Consider the following 18,171-nt stretch of genomic DNA (forward strand, 5'->3'; position numbering starts at 1 on the left):
TGTGTGTGTGTGTGTGTGTGTGTGAGTGTGTGTGTGTGAGTGTGTGTGTGTGTGTGTGATCACCGAATAATGACAGAGAAGCACAGGTTCCACGTGGTTCCAATAGCACAGGCCTCTGACTCATGATTGGATGGGGTCTTCAAAAAATAGAGGTCAAACTGGGTCTTGCCATCCAGATGAAAATGAAACCGGGGCACGGAAATCATTAAGACAGCATTAGAGCTGCTAGTTTATGTTTATGCTGATACAAAGTCCTCCAAGTCTCTTTTGAAGAAAATAATAGTGATCATAATCTCATTAATAGTGATTGAGCCACTCTTTTTGAGCCAGCCTGTTTTTACACAGCCCTGAAAAACAGCCGTCTCTCATCCGCCCCGTGAGACATGCACTTTGGCAGGAGAGCTTGTTTGGGTGGAAGTGTGTTTTGGTCTCTTTATCTGCATACTTTTCAACTGTTTCTCTGTGAAAATATGAGTTTAAATATTTGTTTCAATTTAGCTTTTGGGCTGACTGATATTAAAATCTAATTGCTTACGTGATAAGAGATTGCAACTGTGTCTGAGACTGAAGCTACAAATCTTACTAAGGTATTTTTATTATACAGAATCTATAAACAAACCTGCAAAAGAAAGTTTAAAGATTCTAAGGCCCAAATCTTACATATTTTATGTGCTTTACATTATGCATTCACATACAGTATACCATTTATTAAATATGATTTCATGGGCTTCTGGTTAATTGGTATTCACAATGCCAGAACTGGCTGAGAAATAATAACTTTCCCTTGAACTATAAGGTTCATTTGAAGTTTTTCAAGACCTATAATTCCACATACATTTGGGGAAAATGTACTCTCACTGTAACCCATGCACCTGGTTTGCCATCCTACAGAGATATTGTTTAAGCCCCACAGGAATGCACCGAGAGGAACTTCTATATTAAAGAGAGAACATTAAAGAAATGGAGCATGGGGTTGAACTGAGCCCCAAGATTTCCCTCTAAGTTGTGAAAGGTATTCAGGTTTGAGATCAAACAAAATGTTTCTGTCCACAATCCAGTTGACAGACTTCGTTTTCCTGCACTGTGTCTGCACAGTGTCAGCTTCGGTGCTCATTTTTCAGCATACAGTTTTCTTTTACTTGCTTTCAAACAGTATACTGATGGCAAGTAACACACATCGAAAACTGCTGACTGTATCTGGTTTCCGCTCTACTGTTTTTCTGGATTTCTTTCTGGGTCTTTTTTTCCCTCTCTAACCTTCACAGTTTAGAACGAGTCCGTTTTCACAGCAATGCACGAGACAAGAGGAGAGCATTGCGCAAAACACAACGAAGCACCTGAAATGTACGTGTCCAACGTGCATGCTTTGCTCCTCCTGCACTCGCCCCTGAGGACTATCCAGTGTGCAATCCAGTATGTGCTCCCTTTTCCCTTCCTCTCCCTTACAGAGGTTGTATCGGGCCATCAGCACAAATGGAACACAGGACAATGTACTACTTTAACCAGTTACACAAAGGGTCTTTTTTAGCTACCACCATTTCTTTGCAGGTTGTTGACATTGATGAGTCACTTGATGGGAAAAGAGCGAGTGTCAGGCACACAGTGGCACTTCCCGTGACATGATACTGTAGCACAGGGGTGGCTAGTTAGACTTTGGATCACTAATTTTACCTCCTCACCTCACTCTTGCTACTGCCCATTTGCTCAAAAACTCCTGTTAAAACAAATCTGGGAAATAGCAATGCTCTCTCTCTCTCTCTCTCTCTCTCTCTCTCTCTCTCTCTCTCTCTCTCTCTCTCTCTCTTTGCCCAACTTTCATGCTCTCCTTCACTACTGCTTGTTTTTACTCATAACAGTATAAAGCTGCACACCCTACAGAGGTTCACAATCTTTGAGCCAGACATTCTCTCTCAACAATAGTAGCTTTTTTAGGGTCGGGTCTGAACTCAATGTTCATGTGCCGATCCTACATGAACAATTGTTTTTGTACAAATAGTTTTTCTTTTATTGTTATTTCAGTCCAGATGTTTTCACATTTGAATTAATCCAACTAGTCTTTCTTATCCAACGGTTCTGTCTTATCTGCTTTGACTCAGATTCCGGTTAATTTTTTTGTTGATTACAAATTTCTGTTGATCTTTATTGCTGAAAATTAGAGTCTGTGTGGTTTTTGCGAACCAACTGGAAATATTAATGCGTAATACACATATTCCCCGTTTTTTTACCAGTCCACAGCAGAATGCCAAGAAATGCATGGCCCAAGGAAACCACAGTAATTTTATGAAATCCATGTTGAAGCAGGTCTTGAGTAAAACTCTGGAAATGCTTTTAGAAAAAGGGTCCTGATAGAGAAACAGTCTATTCTAAGAACCCATAGAGGTTCCCCAAAGGCACAAACCAAATACAAGTTTAAGGTTCTAGTTTTATCTTTTTTTTTTTTTCAAGAGAGCAGATTTTTTCATTTATTAGTAGAATAACATACACATGCAAATTTTAGTACTGGGTACACAAATGTATTGTTTGGCCTTAAATTTGGGCATTTTAGTTAATAAGTAATCAGGCCAGGCATTATTGTGTATAGCCTAGGCATGACTAAATTCAGTCAGGCTTTCACTGGGGTTTGGCATGCATACAGGAATGCTAGTGAACAGGCGGAAATGGGGTTCTGGTGGATGTAATTATCTGTGCATAGTCAATGTCGTTAAACTCCTATTTTTTTATTTTGTATGTTTTTCGGTCCAGACAGTTTCAGTGAGTCCCAGACGTTTTAACAGACCATTACCCATAATGTGCTTTAATTCTGGTGTGTTTACGACTGGAACAGTTGTGAAAATGATTCCTAGCCTGCCTATTTGAAACAAAGGTTTTTGAGACAATTTGGACATGAAGTTTCCCTCAGATTTGTATGCTATTTATTCTTATTAAAAAAAAAACCCTTTTTTGCATCATACCAGTACCTGCATTAGCACACAAGATATAGATTTGTTAGTGTCTCATGATGTCAAAGTTTAGTTTAGTAGTTAAGGCATTGCGCTGTGGATCTGGTTTATGATTTAAGCTTATGAGGTCAGGCCCTAGCACTGCCAAGCTGCTAATGGTGGGTCCTCGACCCCTAACATACAGCTACTCGGTTGTAACCTGAATCATTTTTCATTCACTTTGAATAAAACCATAAGCAAAAAACGGTAAAGAATGTTCAGTGAGCACAGTAAGATAATAAGATAGACATGGAAGTAGCCAATAAAAGAAAGCAACATAAATCTGACTGCACCATGACTCTCAGAGAAGGAACTATTGAATCAACCCCTCTTCAAAAGACACACATCTCATGTCCAGCACTAGCCCCCAGGCCTGGACTAGATTTATACTCGATCCATCTCTTTCTGCACAACTATATAGCTGAAACACATCTGCAGAGGAAAACAAGACAGTGAAACCACTCAGTCTCTTTAACCTCTATTTCAGAAGCACAGAAATTTGACTCACAATCTGGTCTTGATATATTATTTGATTGTTAGTAATTTGGCTATGGCAGGTCTTGCACTGTTTTTCACTGATGGGATACAATCTCATTCTTTATCCGTTCTCCAGTTTGTCTCAAAAAGGCATGCATTGTGTGGCCCAGGGAATTATTCAGCAAATGGTGTGCAAGTTTGCCACATCTGCTGGGAAAACAAAGTTATATGATTATAGTGTGAGTAAATTAATGGACATTAAGAACTTTACTTGATTTTTATTAGTGGCTGTAATTCTTTTGGTGGTATAGAAACCAGATATATAGGCCTAGGCAGCGACCATGGGCTTTGAATGCACATACTGCATGCTAGTCATCCAGGACTAGTGAAGTTAGAACCAGAAACAAAAACTTAAAGATTTAAAAGCGTTGGCTAAACAAGTAGAATGAGAATGTTGGGAAAGAAGGAGTAGATTGGAAACTTTAACGAGACTCTGGTGAGTAAAGGACCTTTTCCATACCTTGCAAAGTCTAGACAGAGTACATTCAAAATGATTCTAGTTTATCACTATACAAGATCTGCTTGTATCTTAACAACTAATCTACACTCCACACCCCCTAAATGTACTAAAGGTTTTATTCTATATGATTTTTGCTTACAGAACAAACAACACAGATCTTTTTTCCAGTGGAATTCCTATGAAATACAGTGTATTGTAATGGGGAAAAAAATAACACATTTTATTGTAATGGAAACACCGTGATTTCCATCTCATCATATTCCTAAACATCTAAATGTTATTTTCCCTCCCTGTAACTCTTTCCTGCCTGTCATAATCACAATATTCAGTAAATCATTTTAAATGGCCAAGATCTGTGCAGACACCATAACGCTTTGTACTCTCACAGGAGGACTTTTGTCTGTCTGGCTCTCTCTCTCTCTCTCTCTCTCTCTCTCTCTCTCTCTCTCTCTCTCTCACACTCTCTAACACACAGACACACACACGCACACACACACACACACACACACACACACACACACACACACACACATACACACTCAGTTACCTAACTTTAATCAGGTTGCCAGAACTTACATTTTAAATCCTTTTTTCTGGAAGAGAAAAATTTAATAATCATGCTTTAAAATATAACAAATATTTATTATATAAACACAACAGTTAAGAGTGGAAATTTTATTATTATTATTATTATTATTATTATTATTATTATTATTATTATTATTATTATTATTATTATTATTTGGCTTACATTTCCATCAATTTACAATACTGGAGCTCCACTTGCTGTTTCCCATAAATCAAAAGTGCAAGTGCTGCCCCCTACCTTCCCTTGAAATATATCTGTCCCTTTATCCCTAGTAGGTGAAAGTTCTCAACAGTATTGTTATTCCGCAAAGACTTGCAATTTGGGGAATGGCAAAACACTCTCCATAGAGCAAATCTATCTGCCAAGTCAAAGCCATAATCAAGTCGGTGAGAGAGAAGTTTTTAACTGATTTTTGAGGCTTCCTGAAAGTAGTCTAAGTTGGAACAGTAAGGCTTAGTGTAGGGACACTGGCCTCCTGGGAGCATAGCTGTTCCACTTACATGGTCCAGCTGGACACTTTTGTCCTGGTGACTAACCTACTGGTTTGTTCCGGATTATCTATTCATGAGTGAAAATGAGAAAACCAAATCTTAGATTTAGCAGGAATGTGGAAAAGCTTGACTGTTGAGACCAAAACAATAACTAAACATTCTTGGAAATTCTTGGAAATGTCTACTTATTACTTGACTCCTGTAAAGTTGACAGCAGGATTTTTACCCAAAATGGTATGTGGCTATATGGGTCGCATTGTATAAATGTTGTCCCAACAATTGTTACTGCATGTTGGTTTCAAGTAAACCTTGACAAATTGGGCCTTTTACATTTTTCCTGGCAAATGACAAAAGACTTTTCACAATCTAATGGATTGACTTGAAACACTGATGCTGCTTCATTTATTGGCCAATGTGTGCTTTTAGTGGAGACCACTGAAAGTTTGCTTAACACATTCCCACATAGCCAAAATACCCAAGACATACTCTCATCCACTTCCTCAACCACACGTGTATACACAAAGACACACATGCACTCACGCATGCCACACAAAGATAAAAAAAAATAAACTTTACACTACGGGACATACTTTTCGGTACATTTAGTTCTGTATTTTTTATATCTTCCTTGAGGGTATAATAGGACCCTATAGAAGCCTCTATATAAATGTTTTAGAGATGTCCCTAGCAGCCTACAAAAGACTCCATTAATGGGATGTTTTGGAGTAGTTTCCAATGTGTATTATGCTGAATTCCTTTCACATCACATCAGAAAAGAGTTATGAGAAGACATTTTGGTCTTTTAAAGCCAATGTGTTGATGTCCTGGCTGACCAACCATGTAGGCTGAATCCTTCGCTTAGGCTGAACTACTTTCCCACTGAGACATACTACTTTGAGAAATCATACAAGCTGCAGTGTAGTGACTCAAATAGTGAAGTGATAATACTATAATTAAATAAATAAATAAAACTTAAACAACTTAAACTGAAACAAAACTGCCTGAAAAATATGTTAAACAGTTGTAGCTAAAATTAATTTAATTTAACTGAATTGCTTTCAGTTGATAATTTTTATTTTTTTGTGCATTCTTCTACGGCCTGGTAGATCAGATATTTCAGAAATGCAATTTTTATTGGAAGAAGTGTGCTAGCTGGGACTAACTAGCTGAAATCTGTGCATTTTTTAATTTCTTTTCAGAAAAGAATAATACAGTAATTTTAGACAGTTATCTATCCACATATACTGTATATATTAACGATAACTGACAATTAACTGGCAAATTAATCAAATAAATCTAGTGGCCAGTCAAGGCTACATTCCTGCTTGTTCTCCTTCAAACCACAAGACAAAAAACATGCACAAAAAATGTTATTATCACAACAGATTAATCTTTGTTCACAGAATTCAAAATGTCATGTTTCATTCTGAAAGTAATCAAGCATTGACCCCAGTTCCAACCAAAGGAAAAAAACAAAAACATACTGTAAAAACAGATATTTTTTACATTCCCCAACCCATTGCTTAGTTAAATTTTTTTTTCTCATACAGGGTTGAAAACACAGTGTTAATTTATGAAAACTAACACGTCTCCACTATATGGAGCAGAGAGTAATCTCTCAAATCTCTGAGTAATCTTAGCTCTGTAAATTCCTGGGCCCCCAACGCTACATTATACATGGGTATGTACATGTTTCACTTCCCCCCTATTATAATGTCCAGGGAGTTTGCCTAAGCATTTAAGTCTCACTTCACAGACATGTACCACCCACATGGACAAGTAACGCTAGCCATTTTTCATCCACCCTGAATATATGGCACAAATCTGTGGAGAAAAACCCTAACCAGCTGATGATGTTCTTTAAACAGCACATCTGAGCACCAAAGCCGCACACTTCCTACTTTCCCTCCTGTGTCCATCCATCAAGCTTTTTGTACAACTAACCATTTAATTGCGTTTGTCCTTCCTTTAACACTGGAGGAAAATATGCATGATGAGCAGCCAGCATGTGTCAGCATTTAAAGGAAGAGACATAAGCAGAAACAGGGCCTCTGCTTCATCAGGTTTTGGCAACCCACAATAAGAGCATTCACACAGGCAATCTGCTGTGGTAAGGTCGGCACGGGGAGTGGGGTTGTATTAGAGTGCTTGTAGAGGTGGAAGAGAAAAAAAGTGAGGGTTACAGGTGATCTAGTGAGTTCTACATCAAATAAAAACAACCATGGAGTAAAAGAAAATGATAGCGACCTAAGAAATCTAAAAAAAAACAACTAAGTCTGTTATAGTTATATTTTAAAGCTACAAAAAATAGTGTTTAGGGGTGGTGTAAGGTGTTTTTTTTTTTTTTTTTTGGGGTTGGGGGCAATAGTTATGTGGGCAAAAGTTTTTGGACACAAGATTTTGAGTTTTGCTACAGCATTCTAGTTAATTGTGTGGTTTTCAACAACTTGGGGAAGAACCACATATGGGTGTGATGATCATGTGTGTACATACACACGTGAAGGTTTTCAGTAGTTTACTGGGATTAAAATTCAAGGTTCAAAGGTAATACATTAAATAATTCTCTGTATTTATAAATACATACTAATAATTATAACCTGTGTTTTAGTGTCCTCACAAAGATAGCAAGATGTTTGTGAAAAACAGTGACTTGGTAGACTTTTTACTGTTAATAATGATATAAGAAAATAGTAATTATATAATAATAACCACTGGATAAACTGCATAAAGTTCCAGAGCTTGTAACAAGGTAGAAGAAGGTCAAATCATTCAACATACTTTCTGTCTTAATTCATTCTGTTTCACAGTGAATTCTTAAAAAAACCCAGACATCAGCTTCTTATTGTGAAGGTTTTTTTACAAACATGTCCCACTTTTTTCCTGCAAAATAGGAAAGAATAGTTCTTTTCATTTGAGCTAAGCTGTCTTGTCTTAAGGTAACACCTGGATTGTATTTTCATCTGCCTTAATGATGTTTCCCCACAAATACTAAAAACAAAGCTTGTCTCAGTAGGAGATTACCAACTTCCCTTCCACAGTCATTTATCTGTCTCAGAAAATGTTTACTGGATTAACTAAAATGTTTTTATTGTCTTTTCTCATGAATGAAGGTAAAATGTGGAATAGTTTGGTTGAAAAGTAACGTCTAGAGAAAGATCAATGTGTATCTTGACTGTGGTTTACATGTGCGTGGGTGTGAGAAGGAATGTTCTAATCTCTTTATGGAGACCAAATGTCCCCAGAATGATGCGGCAATTTTGACGTCGTGGGATGTGAGTGTCTAAGACAGACAGAAAAATAGAGAGAGTGTGTGTGTGTGACCAGATGGGCCAGATGTTACAGTCTGTCCAGGGTTTAGTCATAGCTGAAACTAGCCAGGCGCTCCACTACTCAGACATTAGTTTGCACTTTCATATTACTTCATTCATATTTTTACTTATAGAGAAGAAATCTTGAAACCTGGAAAAGTTATTAATTTACTTATTTCACTGAAATCTATTTCACTTTATCCAATATGCACATACAGTATATTCATTCATCATCAGTAACCACTTTATCCTGATTATTTTATGCTGTTGGAACCAGACACTTGGCATGAGGTGGAAACACAATGCACCTGGTATGTTTTGGAAGGTGAAAGGAAACCAGACAACATGAAGGAACCTACGCAGACGTGGGAAGAACATGCAAAACTCCAACCACACAGTAACATAAGCTCAGAATCAGACCAAAACCATAGAGCTGTTAGGCAGAAACACTATCCACTGCACTACTGTGCCAACCATAGGTACATATGGACCATGTACCATGGTGAAACATAGCAGATAATACACAGGCTTTGTAAACACAATAGCAAATGGGAAGTCAAGATAATAAGTAGGACAGTAAAATAATTATAGTGGAATATAGACCGCTAATGGGATACACTGTATGGAAAAGGTTTATGGACACCTGACCATTAGATCTGAATGTGTTTTAATTTCTGTTTACTGTTATAATAACCTCTACACTTCTGGAAAGATGTTCCACTAGATTTTAGTGTGTGATTTTGGAAATTTGTGCTCAATCAGCTACAAGGGCATTAGTAGATTAGTAGACTTCCACTCCAACCCATGTACACCATATCTTTACAGTGCTTGCTTTGTGCACATGGGCATTGTCATGCTGGTACAAGTCATGGTCTCCTAGTTCGAGTGAACAGAAGATTTACATTAAAAGACATCCTGAATAATTTTGTGCCTCCAACTTTGTGGTAACAGTTTGGAGAAAAACTGCACACGGTTGGAAAAGTCAGTTGTCCCAATTTTTTTTCCATATAGTGTCGCTATCAGAGGAAAAGGTGCCAATGAATTCATTTACTCTCATCTATACCCTGCAGGGAAGCAACAGAAAGTGGCGTTTATTCATTCAATTTAATTAAATTAAAATTTTCTATTAAATTAAATTCAAATTGTATTTGTCAATCATTCATTCATTCATCTTCAGTAACCCCTTTATCAGTTATGCAGTGGATCTAGAAACTAAAGTGCTGCTGGATTTGCTGTCCCCTCTAGACCAATATGGATATACCACCTGCTCTAACACATGATGTCAACACAACCTATACAAGCAATATAAAAAGAACACACTTTTAAAGGTATATGGCCATAAGTCAAAATTACTATTTTGTGATGATCTTAAACCCCCTGAAATACAGAGTATAAAAACGTCATTTTGGCCACACACATGAAGTACTGCACACTATATATATATATATATATATATATATATATATATATATATATATATATATATATATATATATGGAGCATGTTGTAAGGAATGTACTTTCCAGCTTCCCAGATATCCCGTCATCTTTTTCCATACACCCTAGCGGCCTATATCTTGTGAGTTGACTTCTCCATAATGGCCTCAGCTTTAGAAAGCCACTTTAACACATCCGGTTATCATCGGGAACATACATCTGCAAATTGGGCAGTGTGTTTGTAAATGCATGTTCCTGTAAACTGTATCCCTATGTCTACACTTTGCCATACTTCATTCCTGAAGATTCTGAACATAATACAAGAAAGATGCATTATGTTTGTTCTGTGCTACATTTTAATGAGCATTTATAGAGAGGGAGGAGAAATAGATTCACATTTGAATTATCTGGGAAACATTTTCCACATCCTGTGCACCACTTACCAAATCTTCCTTGTACTCAGTGTGTGGAAGTCCTGTTTGGATGTGGTGGAACTGCAGAGGGAGGGGTGATTAAATTAACATGCCTGTCACTTCATTTGACGAGAGCCTTAGCTGAAGATCATTGCATAATCCCCTGTGGGATCTGGGAAAGGCTGGAAGCCCTGCTGATGGAGGGATGGATGGAAAACTGAAGGCCAAACCTGAGCTAGGACTGTAAACAGCTTACATCATGCCTCAGCAAGCTCCTGCAACATTAAACGGATAATTTATTTCTAATGATTCTGTTAAATGTCAGCCGAGCAGAGAGATGGCTGCATAGTATAGACCCTCTTTTGTGGTCTGCTTCGCAAGCCATCGTCTCCGAGAAACGCTCTCTGAGAACCAATTTACTCGGGCCTCTATTTCAATTGGAACACATGGGCTGGGTTAAGACCACCACTAATGTGGCATGCCATCAAAAAACTGAGTGCATACTGTGCTGAAAATGAGCGTCACTATGATAATTGCTTGCTTATGTTTGCTCAGAGTTGAGCGATGCTCTCTGGGTGAGTTGTAAGTGGCAGTTCACAAACAGTAGGTTTAAAAATAAGCATCTGAATGTTGCTTATAAAGCTGCTAAGTAAAGTGGTACTAAGTCCCTCTTACCTTCTGCTGAAAAGAGAATTCACATTAGAAAAACCTAATGCCCGCATTCCTGCTCTTAAACTCAGTAAGCGCTAAATACATTCCCTCAGAACAGACCATTCAAAAACTCACACATTTGGTAAACCTCAGACAAACTGTGTTTATTACAGATGTTTGTTCTGTATGAGTTTGAAAGATAAAGACATTGCTTATGTGGTTTGTAATAGAGGATTCTGATCCACTGTCATGGATATCGTCAGTGCCCTTGGTGCTTACTGTGTCTCCACCTGAGAAGGGCAATGGTCCACAAGGCTCTTTGTGGGTTTTAGTGCGGTACACACTCTATAAACATTGGTCAGGGCCACTTGCTGCTGAATGGAGGTGTTGAAAAGAAGGTCTACCTTTTTCTCAGAGAGTATTTACTTGTGGCTCTTGGGGTTTTGGTGTTTTGGTTGTCACCTGAGCTGCCATGTTAGGTTTAGAGATTACACTATTGGTCTTGGCCCCAGTGCTTTGCTGTCAACATTGGAGGAAAAAAAACTTCCAGAAAACTGTATTCTTTAGGAAAGCAATCTTTTGTGTAGATTATTGATTTACTTTAATAATTGGTGGTATGTATTGAACTATTTTACAGTATACATAATTCAGTGTAAGAAATCCATAAAGTTTAAGGTGTATTAAGGTCTGGGTCTATGCCTCCCTAAAATAAATATGCTGTTCTGTTTTGAATTTTGGTGGTTGTTACCATACATTCTTGTATGAGACCTTTTTCTGAGAAATCTGTTTTAAATAAATACACTGAAATCTGGCAGATTGGTCCATTTTATGCTTGGTTGGATACCCTACCTTTAATTGTCATGAAAGCCTCTGGTTTCTTAGAGGTTCTTTGCTTTTATCTTACTCATAGGTCAGTTGTTTGGCAATCATCCATCGGTGTGTGCATATGGGTGTTATAGATATCAGTTTCAGTATATATTGTAAACGAAGAGTGTCTGAATACATGCAGATACACGGGTGAACATTTGGCCAGACAGATTGCGTGAGACCCTTTTCTCTGTCTGCAGCCCTTTTAAAGAAAAATATTTGATAAACAGATTGTGCTGGCCTGCTGAACAAAAGTAATGTCTGATTTTGATCACTGAGAGTGTTAGGACGCCTGCTCGACGTTGGGTACACTGTTAAACACATCGAAATTACTTTCCCCACAAAACCACAGCCACTAGGATTAGTACCACCCCCCAGGCAACCTCAGCCAAGTATTCAACAACCAAACACTGATTTGCCACCACCACTCTCTCTTTCTGTGTCTCTTGTTCCCTCTCTTGTCTCTGGCCTCTGTGCTTTCCCTCCCAGTCTGTCTCATGATTGTGTTTTTCCTGGAGTGGGAAACAGCTACATTTGAGAGCTAAGAGGAAGCGTATGTTTTTTCGCAAGCACTAACACAGATGCTAGCACAGACATGACTATTGCTCATGGTTTCTGAGCTTCGCATCTTTACATCGCAGTTAAACCCGGTGGCAAGCCACAGAACTATTTGCACACCATAGCAAAAAAAAAAAAGAATGCACACCGCTAAGAGGCCTTACCATGGGATTTGAGCCTAACTATTTCCTCTGGGAGCCAAACAGACCCTTCATCCCTCTTCCAGGAATAATAATAATAATAAAAAATGAAAATGATAAAAGAGAAAAGCCAGTAAACCACAGTGAGTTTGGCCAAGCAAACAGGCACAGAATGCCCTGTTTGGCACCATGTTGAGTGGGAAAACATGGCATAGATGAGTCTTCTTCAGATTGTTTGGGACCAGGCAGTTAGACCTTTATCTTTACCAGGGGGAAGGACATCAAGCCAAAAAGGTGTAGTTTTAAACCAGTTTCCCTGATTTGAGACAGACATGCATTAAATTCAGGACAAATTTTATATTCAATAATTTCTTTTACATGTGCATACTGCAGTGTGCTCTTGTCTTCCCCAAAAAAGGTTTGTGTATGTTTTTAATCTGTTTCATTTTAGTTAGATGTGCCCAGGCACTAAGTATGAACGTGTAGTTGTTAGGACGTTAGGACGTTACAATACGCTAGTTTGTAAACTAACTCCCAGATAAAATTAGCAGGAAGGTCAACTTAATTGTCTACTTTTATGCACACTAGTTCTATTAATATTGTTCATATAAGTAATATTATCAGAGCTGACCTGCTTAGTTGAACTCTGTCAGTTTGTTTGCATTTTTGTATTTAATATGAAGAATTTGCTTTCCACAAAGAAAGATGAAGTGAAGTTGATTAGTAAAGTGTTCAAAGACTATCCAAAGATTCGAATACAACCACACTTAAGTTCAGGGACAAGCTGAAAATAATAAACCATGGTTTGGATGTTCATGATTCCTACAGACAAGATTTTTTAAATGCTCCTATGAGCAGTTCCTTTGTTCTGTCCAGCAGCACTTCCTTCATAGGGAACTTCTGCAGCACTGATGTGGAGAGCTGGGAGACATTTTGATTTCTGGAGTACTTGTCACATTTAATAAAAATACAGGTTTGTTTGACCAGAAGGGAAAGCGTCTGGAAACCATCGGGACAAGTGGAAAAGATGCATCCAAGGATAATAGTAATGCTTGAATAAGAATCTAAAGAAACCATACATACAAGGAGAGTGGACCAGGGTGGCAGGACCAGATAAATGTACTGCAGACAAGACATTAAATACTGGATATCTTCAGTTAAAGGGCCCAGTGATTTGTATTCCCATCAGCGCCTGCCTGCTCCCACCAAGTGGCTTGTCCTATACACCTGATGAAATGTAGACATGGTATGATGAGTAACATGAGGATCAAATTATTTGAAAATTACTTCCTGGAACAAATTAAATTAAAGAGGTACAGCCTGGTGCAGTCTGTCAACAGGAATGACAAGCTAAACAATCATACAGTCAAGACCACTGAGCTCAAACCTTGGAAGACAAACATTATTTCTCATGTTAGTTAGAGCTTGAAGTATCCATTTATCCACAAACAAACAACCATGCAGAAAAGAATATGATATGCAGTGTTTCTTAGTCAGTGCTTGGTCATAAGGTAGCTATCACCTTTCAAGTCCCTGTAGCATGAATGGTTTATGTTTGGCAACGTTGCAGAGTATCTATCTAGATACTAGTTCTACATCTGGCGGGCTTTACCAAATAGCTCAATTAAGCCAATATAAATATATCATCTGAAAAGACTTTGGAATGGAATCTTTACTACTTATGTATGAAACGTCTCCGGAAGTAATAAGGCTTCATTCATAAATTAAAAGTATGGCAGGTTGTGAGAATCAAACACTTAATTTTTTATTAAGCATTGCTCAACCAATCTGGAATGATTTACGTGTTTTCTGCAGAAAAGCCTATTGGCACATCTGGCTTCCAGTATTCATTATTGGATTTTACCAACACACTTTTGTTTGCAGCTGTTTAGATTAAAATAACTGATAAAGAGTGGAATGTCACTTATTTATTCTGTTTTTCTTCCCACAGGTTGAAGATTGTTAGCCAAGAAGACAGACAACATGACACTGCTATCCATATGTGTGCTGCTGCTGATGATGGGGGCGAATGCTCTGGGTGGTGGTTATGCCCCGATGCCCCAGATGAAGTACATGCAGCCTATGATGAAGGGTCCAGTTGGTCCTCCTTTTAGAGAGGGAAAGGGTCAGTATTTCGGTAAGTAATTTTAAGTAACTGACCAAAGCATTGCCTAGATTGCATATTTATTAGAAAATTTCTGAAATTTCATATATATATATATATATATATATATATATATATATATATATATATATATATATATATATCATATAGAAGTGTGGAAGTAATATAAAAGTATGCTACACAATAAGCCACACAATAAAGCCATGTTTGCCATTGCATTCTTTTTATTTTGTTTTGCATGGGATTTTTTTTCCCCCCATGATGTGACTTTTGTCATCGTCTATCGTTGTTCAGGACAGCTGAGACTTATTTTGCTGACACTTTAAATTTTTTGGCCATTCCTAATAAACTAAAAATTATTATTAATCAACTTTGTCTTGATGAATGTATCCACAACCAAGAGATAATACAATTCAGTGCTGAATTTTTGTCAATAAATGTATACACAGTTTAAACCTAAGATCTGTTCTGTTTGACAAAAGTCAAAGCTTCAAAGTCAATGGTCTTCTTTGGACCTATAAGTGCCACATAAGCATTTTCTTGAATGACTGTTTAGCACAATGTAAAGTTTGTGCCTTTAGTCTGAGAAATAGACTTTCTCCAGGCAGTGAGTGGTCAGGAAAAAAAGCCAAGAGTGTGTCAGACTAAGGGAGTAGCAAAGATGAATAATCAGAGGACAGGAACAGGCTGTTGTTTAGTGTCTCCTCTCACCTCTGTGATTTACGAGGAGCATTGTGAAAGTATCAGAGGGAGATAAAGAAGAAAAGAAAAGGCAAGAGGGGGATTAAGACTGTTCAAGTTAGCTCTCTTCAGAGCAGTATATCACAGGTGCATATGCTTCAATCCTTGCGAGGGTTCTAAAAGGAAAAGATTGGGGAAGGAAATTGCGTCAGAAAGCATAGTGAAAAGCTGAGAGAACCGAGATATGATGAGAAAGCCAGGGCAGGCACTAGGAAAAGAATGATTCCTTCACAACTCCTAAAGCTAGGCAGTATCTATTTCACAAGTGTGAGAGTGAGGGAATGGAGTAATGTTTACAGTCCTGAGCTCTTGACAGACATGGTTTTATATGAACTGGACTATTCCTGTGCATGGACTATTCAGCAAAATGGTCTCCCTGGTAGTGTTCCTTTTACTTATGTCTTCCAGAAATAATAGAAATGTCAAATAGCAGCATTTTGTGTGATGATATAGCTCTTGCATGTCAAATAAGTAAACGGAGGAACATTTTAACAAAGAGAACCAGTGAACCGTAATACATTAAACAACATTTGTTAACTGGTTTTCTTCCTATCTATTTTAATGTCATGGTTTGTGTGTTTTCTGAATATTTTGAGGACTGTATACAAAGAAGAGAGTTTGGTAGAAAGATTGTCTATTGGAAATGCCCAAAAGTCAATAAAATCTGGAATAGAAATACATTGCATGATTATAATGTCTATGTTGTTCGTCCTGATGTACAATTATTATTTAATTATTATATAAATCCTGTTGAATTGAACTTTATTCCGTTATGATACACGTAAAATCTTATTTAGGATTGACTTAATGCTAACAAATGCCCTCAAAATAAATTGTTTCTAGAGGGTTCTTTAGACAGTTTCTCTTCAGAAACATCTCAGAAATGAAAGATTTTTCTTGTAGAACACCCTTAGGTGTTGCCTCCAGAGGTACAAACCTAAATATGCTTGAGGGTGCGAAAAATTGAGCAGTGTAACAACACAAACCTCTTGTATTTCCTTTGATTGCAGCTAGAAAACATAGCATGATATCAATGGAAATAAACCATTAAAAAGATTATTGGACAAAATGTACAATAAGTAGGAAAGTAGGAATAATAACAGTATCACTGCAGCTCATCAATGTTTACATTTATTTTATTATTGTTTAAAATGTATCTATCTTATTGCGAACCAAATGCATGTCTGTAGTTGGCAGAAGCGTGATGTTCTACCACTCCAGTAATGCAGAACAAATTCAGTGTGCCAGTGTGTTGATTATAGTAGTCTAATGCATCTGCTACCATCTAGTGGATGTTACAAATAACACAAGAGGAAAATGGACATTTTTTGCTCTTTTTGGCCTTTTCCCCTTTAGTGTGTTTATTTTGCATAAGACATGCATTTAATATTTACAATTCAAATTGATTTAAAATAATGCTTCGAGGCTTTTATTAATTTTGTATTTTAAAGGCAATGTATTTTTAAAGGCAACGTATAGAACCTGGGATCCTCAGTGATGATTTGCACTGGATTACAATACTTTTTAAGAGCATCATAGAGAATCTGCCATCAAAAATAATGTCTGGCAATTAATTACAATAATAATAATAACAAAAATGTCTTTATTTATATTTTTCATTCATTAGATATAATTCTGACTGAGCACAGTTGTTTTGCTCTGTAGCTTCCTTTCCTGAAATAGCCATCACCCATGATCCATAAAATTTGCTAGCGGCCTAAGTTTATTGGCTGTTTTACAAATGTCTGATAGTAGAGATAATACCACACAAGACTGGGGTGATTCCATTATTTATGTTAAAGGTTTCATAATTTCTAATTTGAATGATGAGGAGCTTAGAGAGTAAGCCTGAAATCAACCCCCAAATCCCTCAAACAAATCCAGGCTTAAGGCTGATAAAAGCAATTGACAAGACATTGTTTTAAAGGTTAAGCAGCTATTACAACATTTTTGTTTACAATGTAAGGAAAAAGTAGGATCTAAATAGGCAAATCACTTAATTAAATTTATTTATTTTATTGACTTAATTGTGCTTTATCCCACACAATCTGACATTTACAAATGTAAAGACTTTTGTTGTGTGTGAAGGTGAAACAATGAGGCATTGTGGTACCAGCAGCAATGGTTCTTAGTGACACTCCGGACTATATTTTTTTAGTTAAAATGGACTTTTCAACTATTTGCAGCCAGAGGCCCTGCTCAAACTTACTGTTGCACATTACTGATAAGAGCTATTTAGCTGACTAAACTTTCTTTCGGCTTCTCCCGTTAGGGGTCGCCACAGCGGATCCTCCGCACGTTTGATTTGGCACGTTTTTACACTGGATGCCCTTCCTAACGCAACCCTCCCCAATTTATTCGGGCTTGGGACCGGCACTGAGAGTGGCTGGGGATGGTTCCCTGACCGGGAATCGAACCCGGGTCGCAGCGGTGGGAGCGCTGCGTCTTAACCACTAGACCACCAGGGGACCAGCTATTTAGCTGACTAAATTAGCTAATTAAGTAGAAGTCATCAAAAAGACCACAAATCGAAATCAAATACTCACATACCATATCCGGCAAAAAAACAACAGCAAAAAAAAATGGACACACCAAGATCAGACATTTAAGGGCACAAGTGAAATGCCTGAGAACTTTACAATGTTTTATTTTTATTTGAAAATAATGTAATAAATGTATTTTTATTTTAATTTTTTTACATTGTTTTATTCATTTTTATGAATCATATTACAAATATAAAAGTTTTACAATGTGAATATATAAAAAATAAAACAGTGTTTATCTGCCTGTTCTGTTACTAATTCTGCAAGAAATTAAATGCATCTGCAAATCTTTGAGTCTATCAACTTTTGCAAAATGATCTTTTAATTTTCTTTT

At 37.3% G+C, this 18,171-nt stretch overlaps 1 protein-coding gene and 1 non-coding gene across 2 annotated transcripts in view; one reads left to right on the forward strand and one right to left on the reverse strand.

Annotated features, from left to right (window-relative positions):
* The window catches only part of col8a2 (collagen, type VIII, alpha 2), a 40,217-nt gene that overhangs the window by 17,454 nt on the left and 4,592 nt on the right, over window positions 1-18,171 (forward strand). The window contains exon 2 of the mRNA XM_046835436.1: window positions 14,380-14,565. Within this exon, the coding sequence (XP_046691392.1) occupies window positions 14,412-14,565 (154 nt within the window). The 5' untranslated portion in view covers window positions 14,380-14,411. The remainder of the gene's footprint in view (window positions 1-14,379; window positions 14,566-18,171) is intronic.
* On the reverse strand, window positions 17,691-17,763 carry trnag-ccc. Its single transcript has one exon. It is a non-coding gene; the product is annotated as a tRNA-Gly (tRNA).

The sequence above is a fragment of the Silurus meridionalis genome, chromosome 22 (assembly GCF_014805685.1).
Source record: "Silurus meridionalis isolate SWU-2019-XX chromosome 22, ASM1480568v1, whole genome shotgun sequence".
Taxonomy (NCBI): domain Eukaryota; kingdom Metazoa; phylum Chordata; class Actinopteri; order Siluriformes; family Siluridae; genus Silurus; species Silurus meridionalis.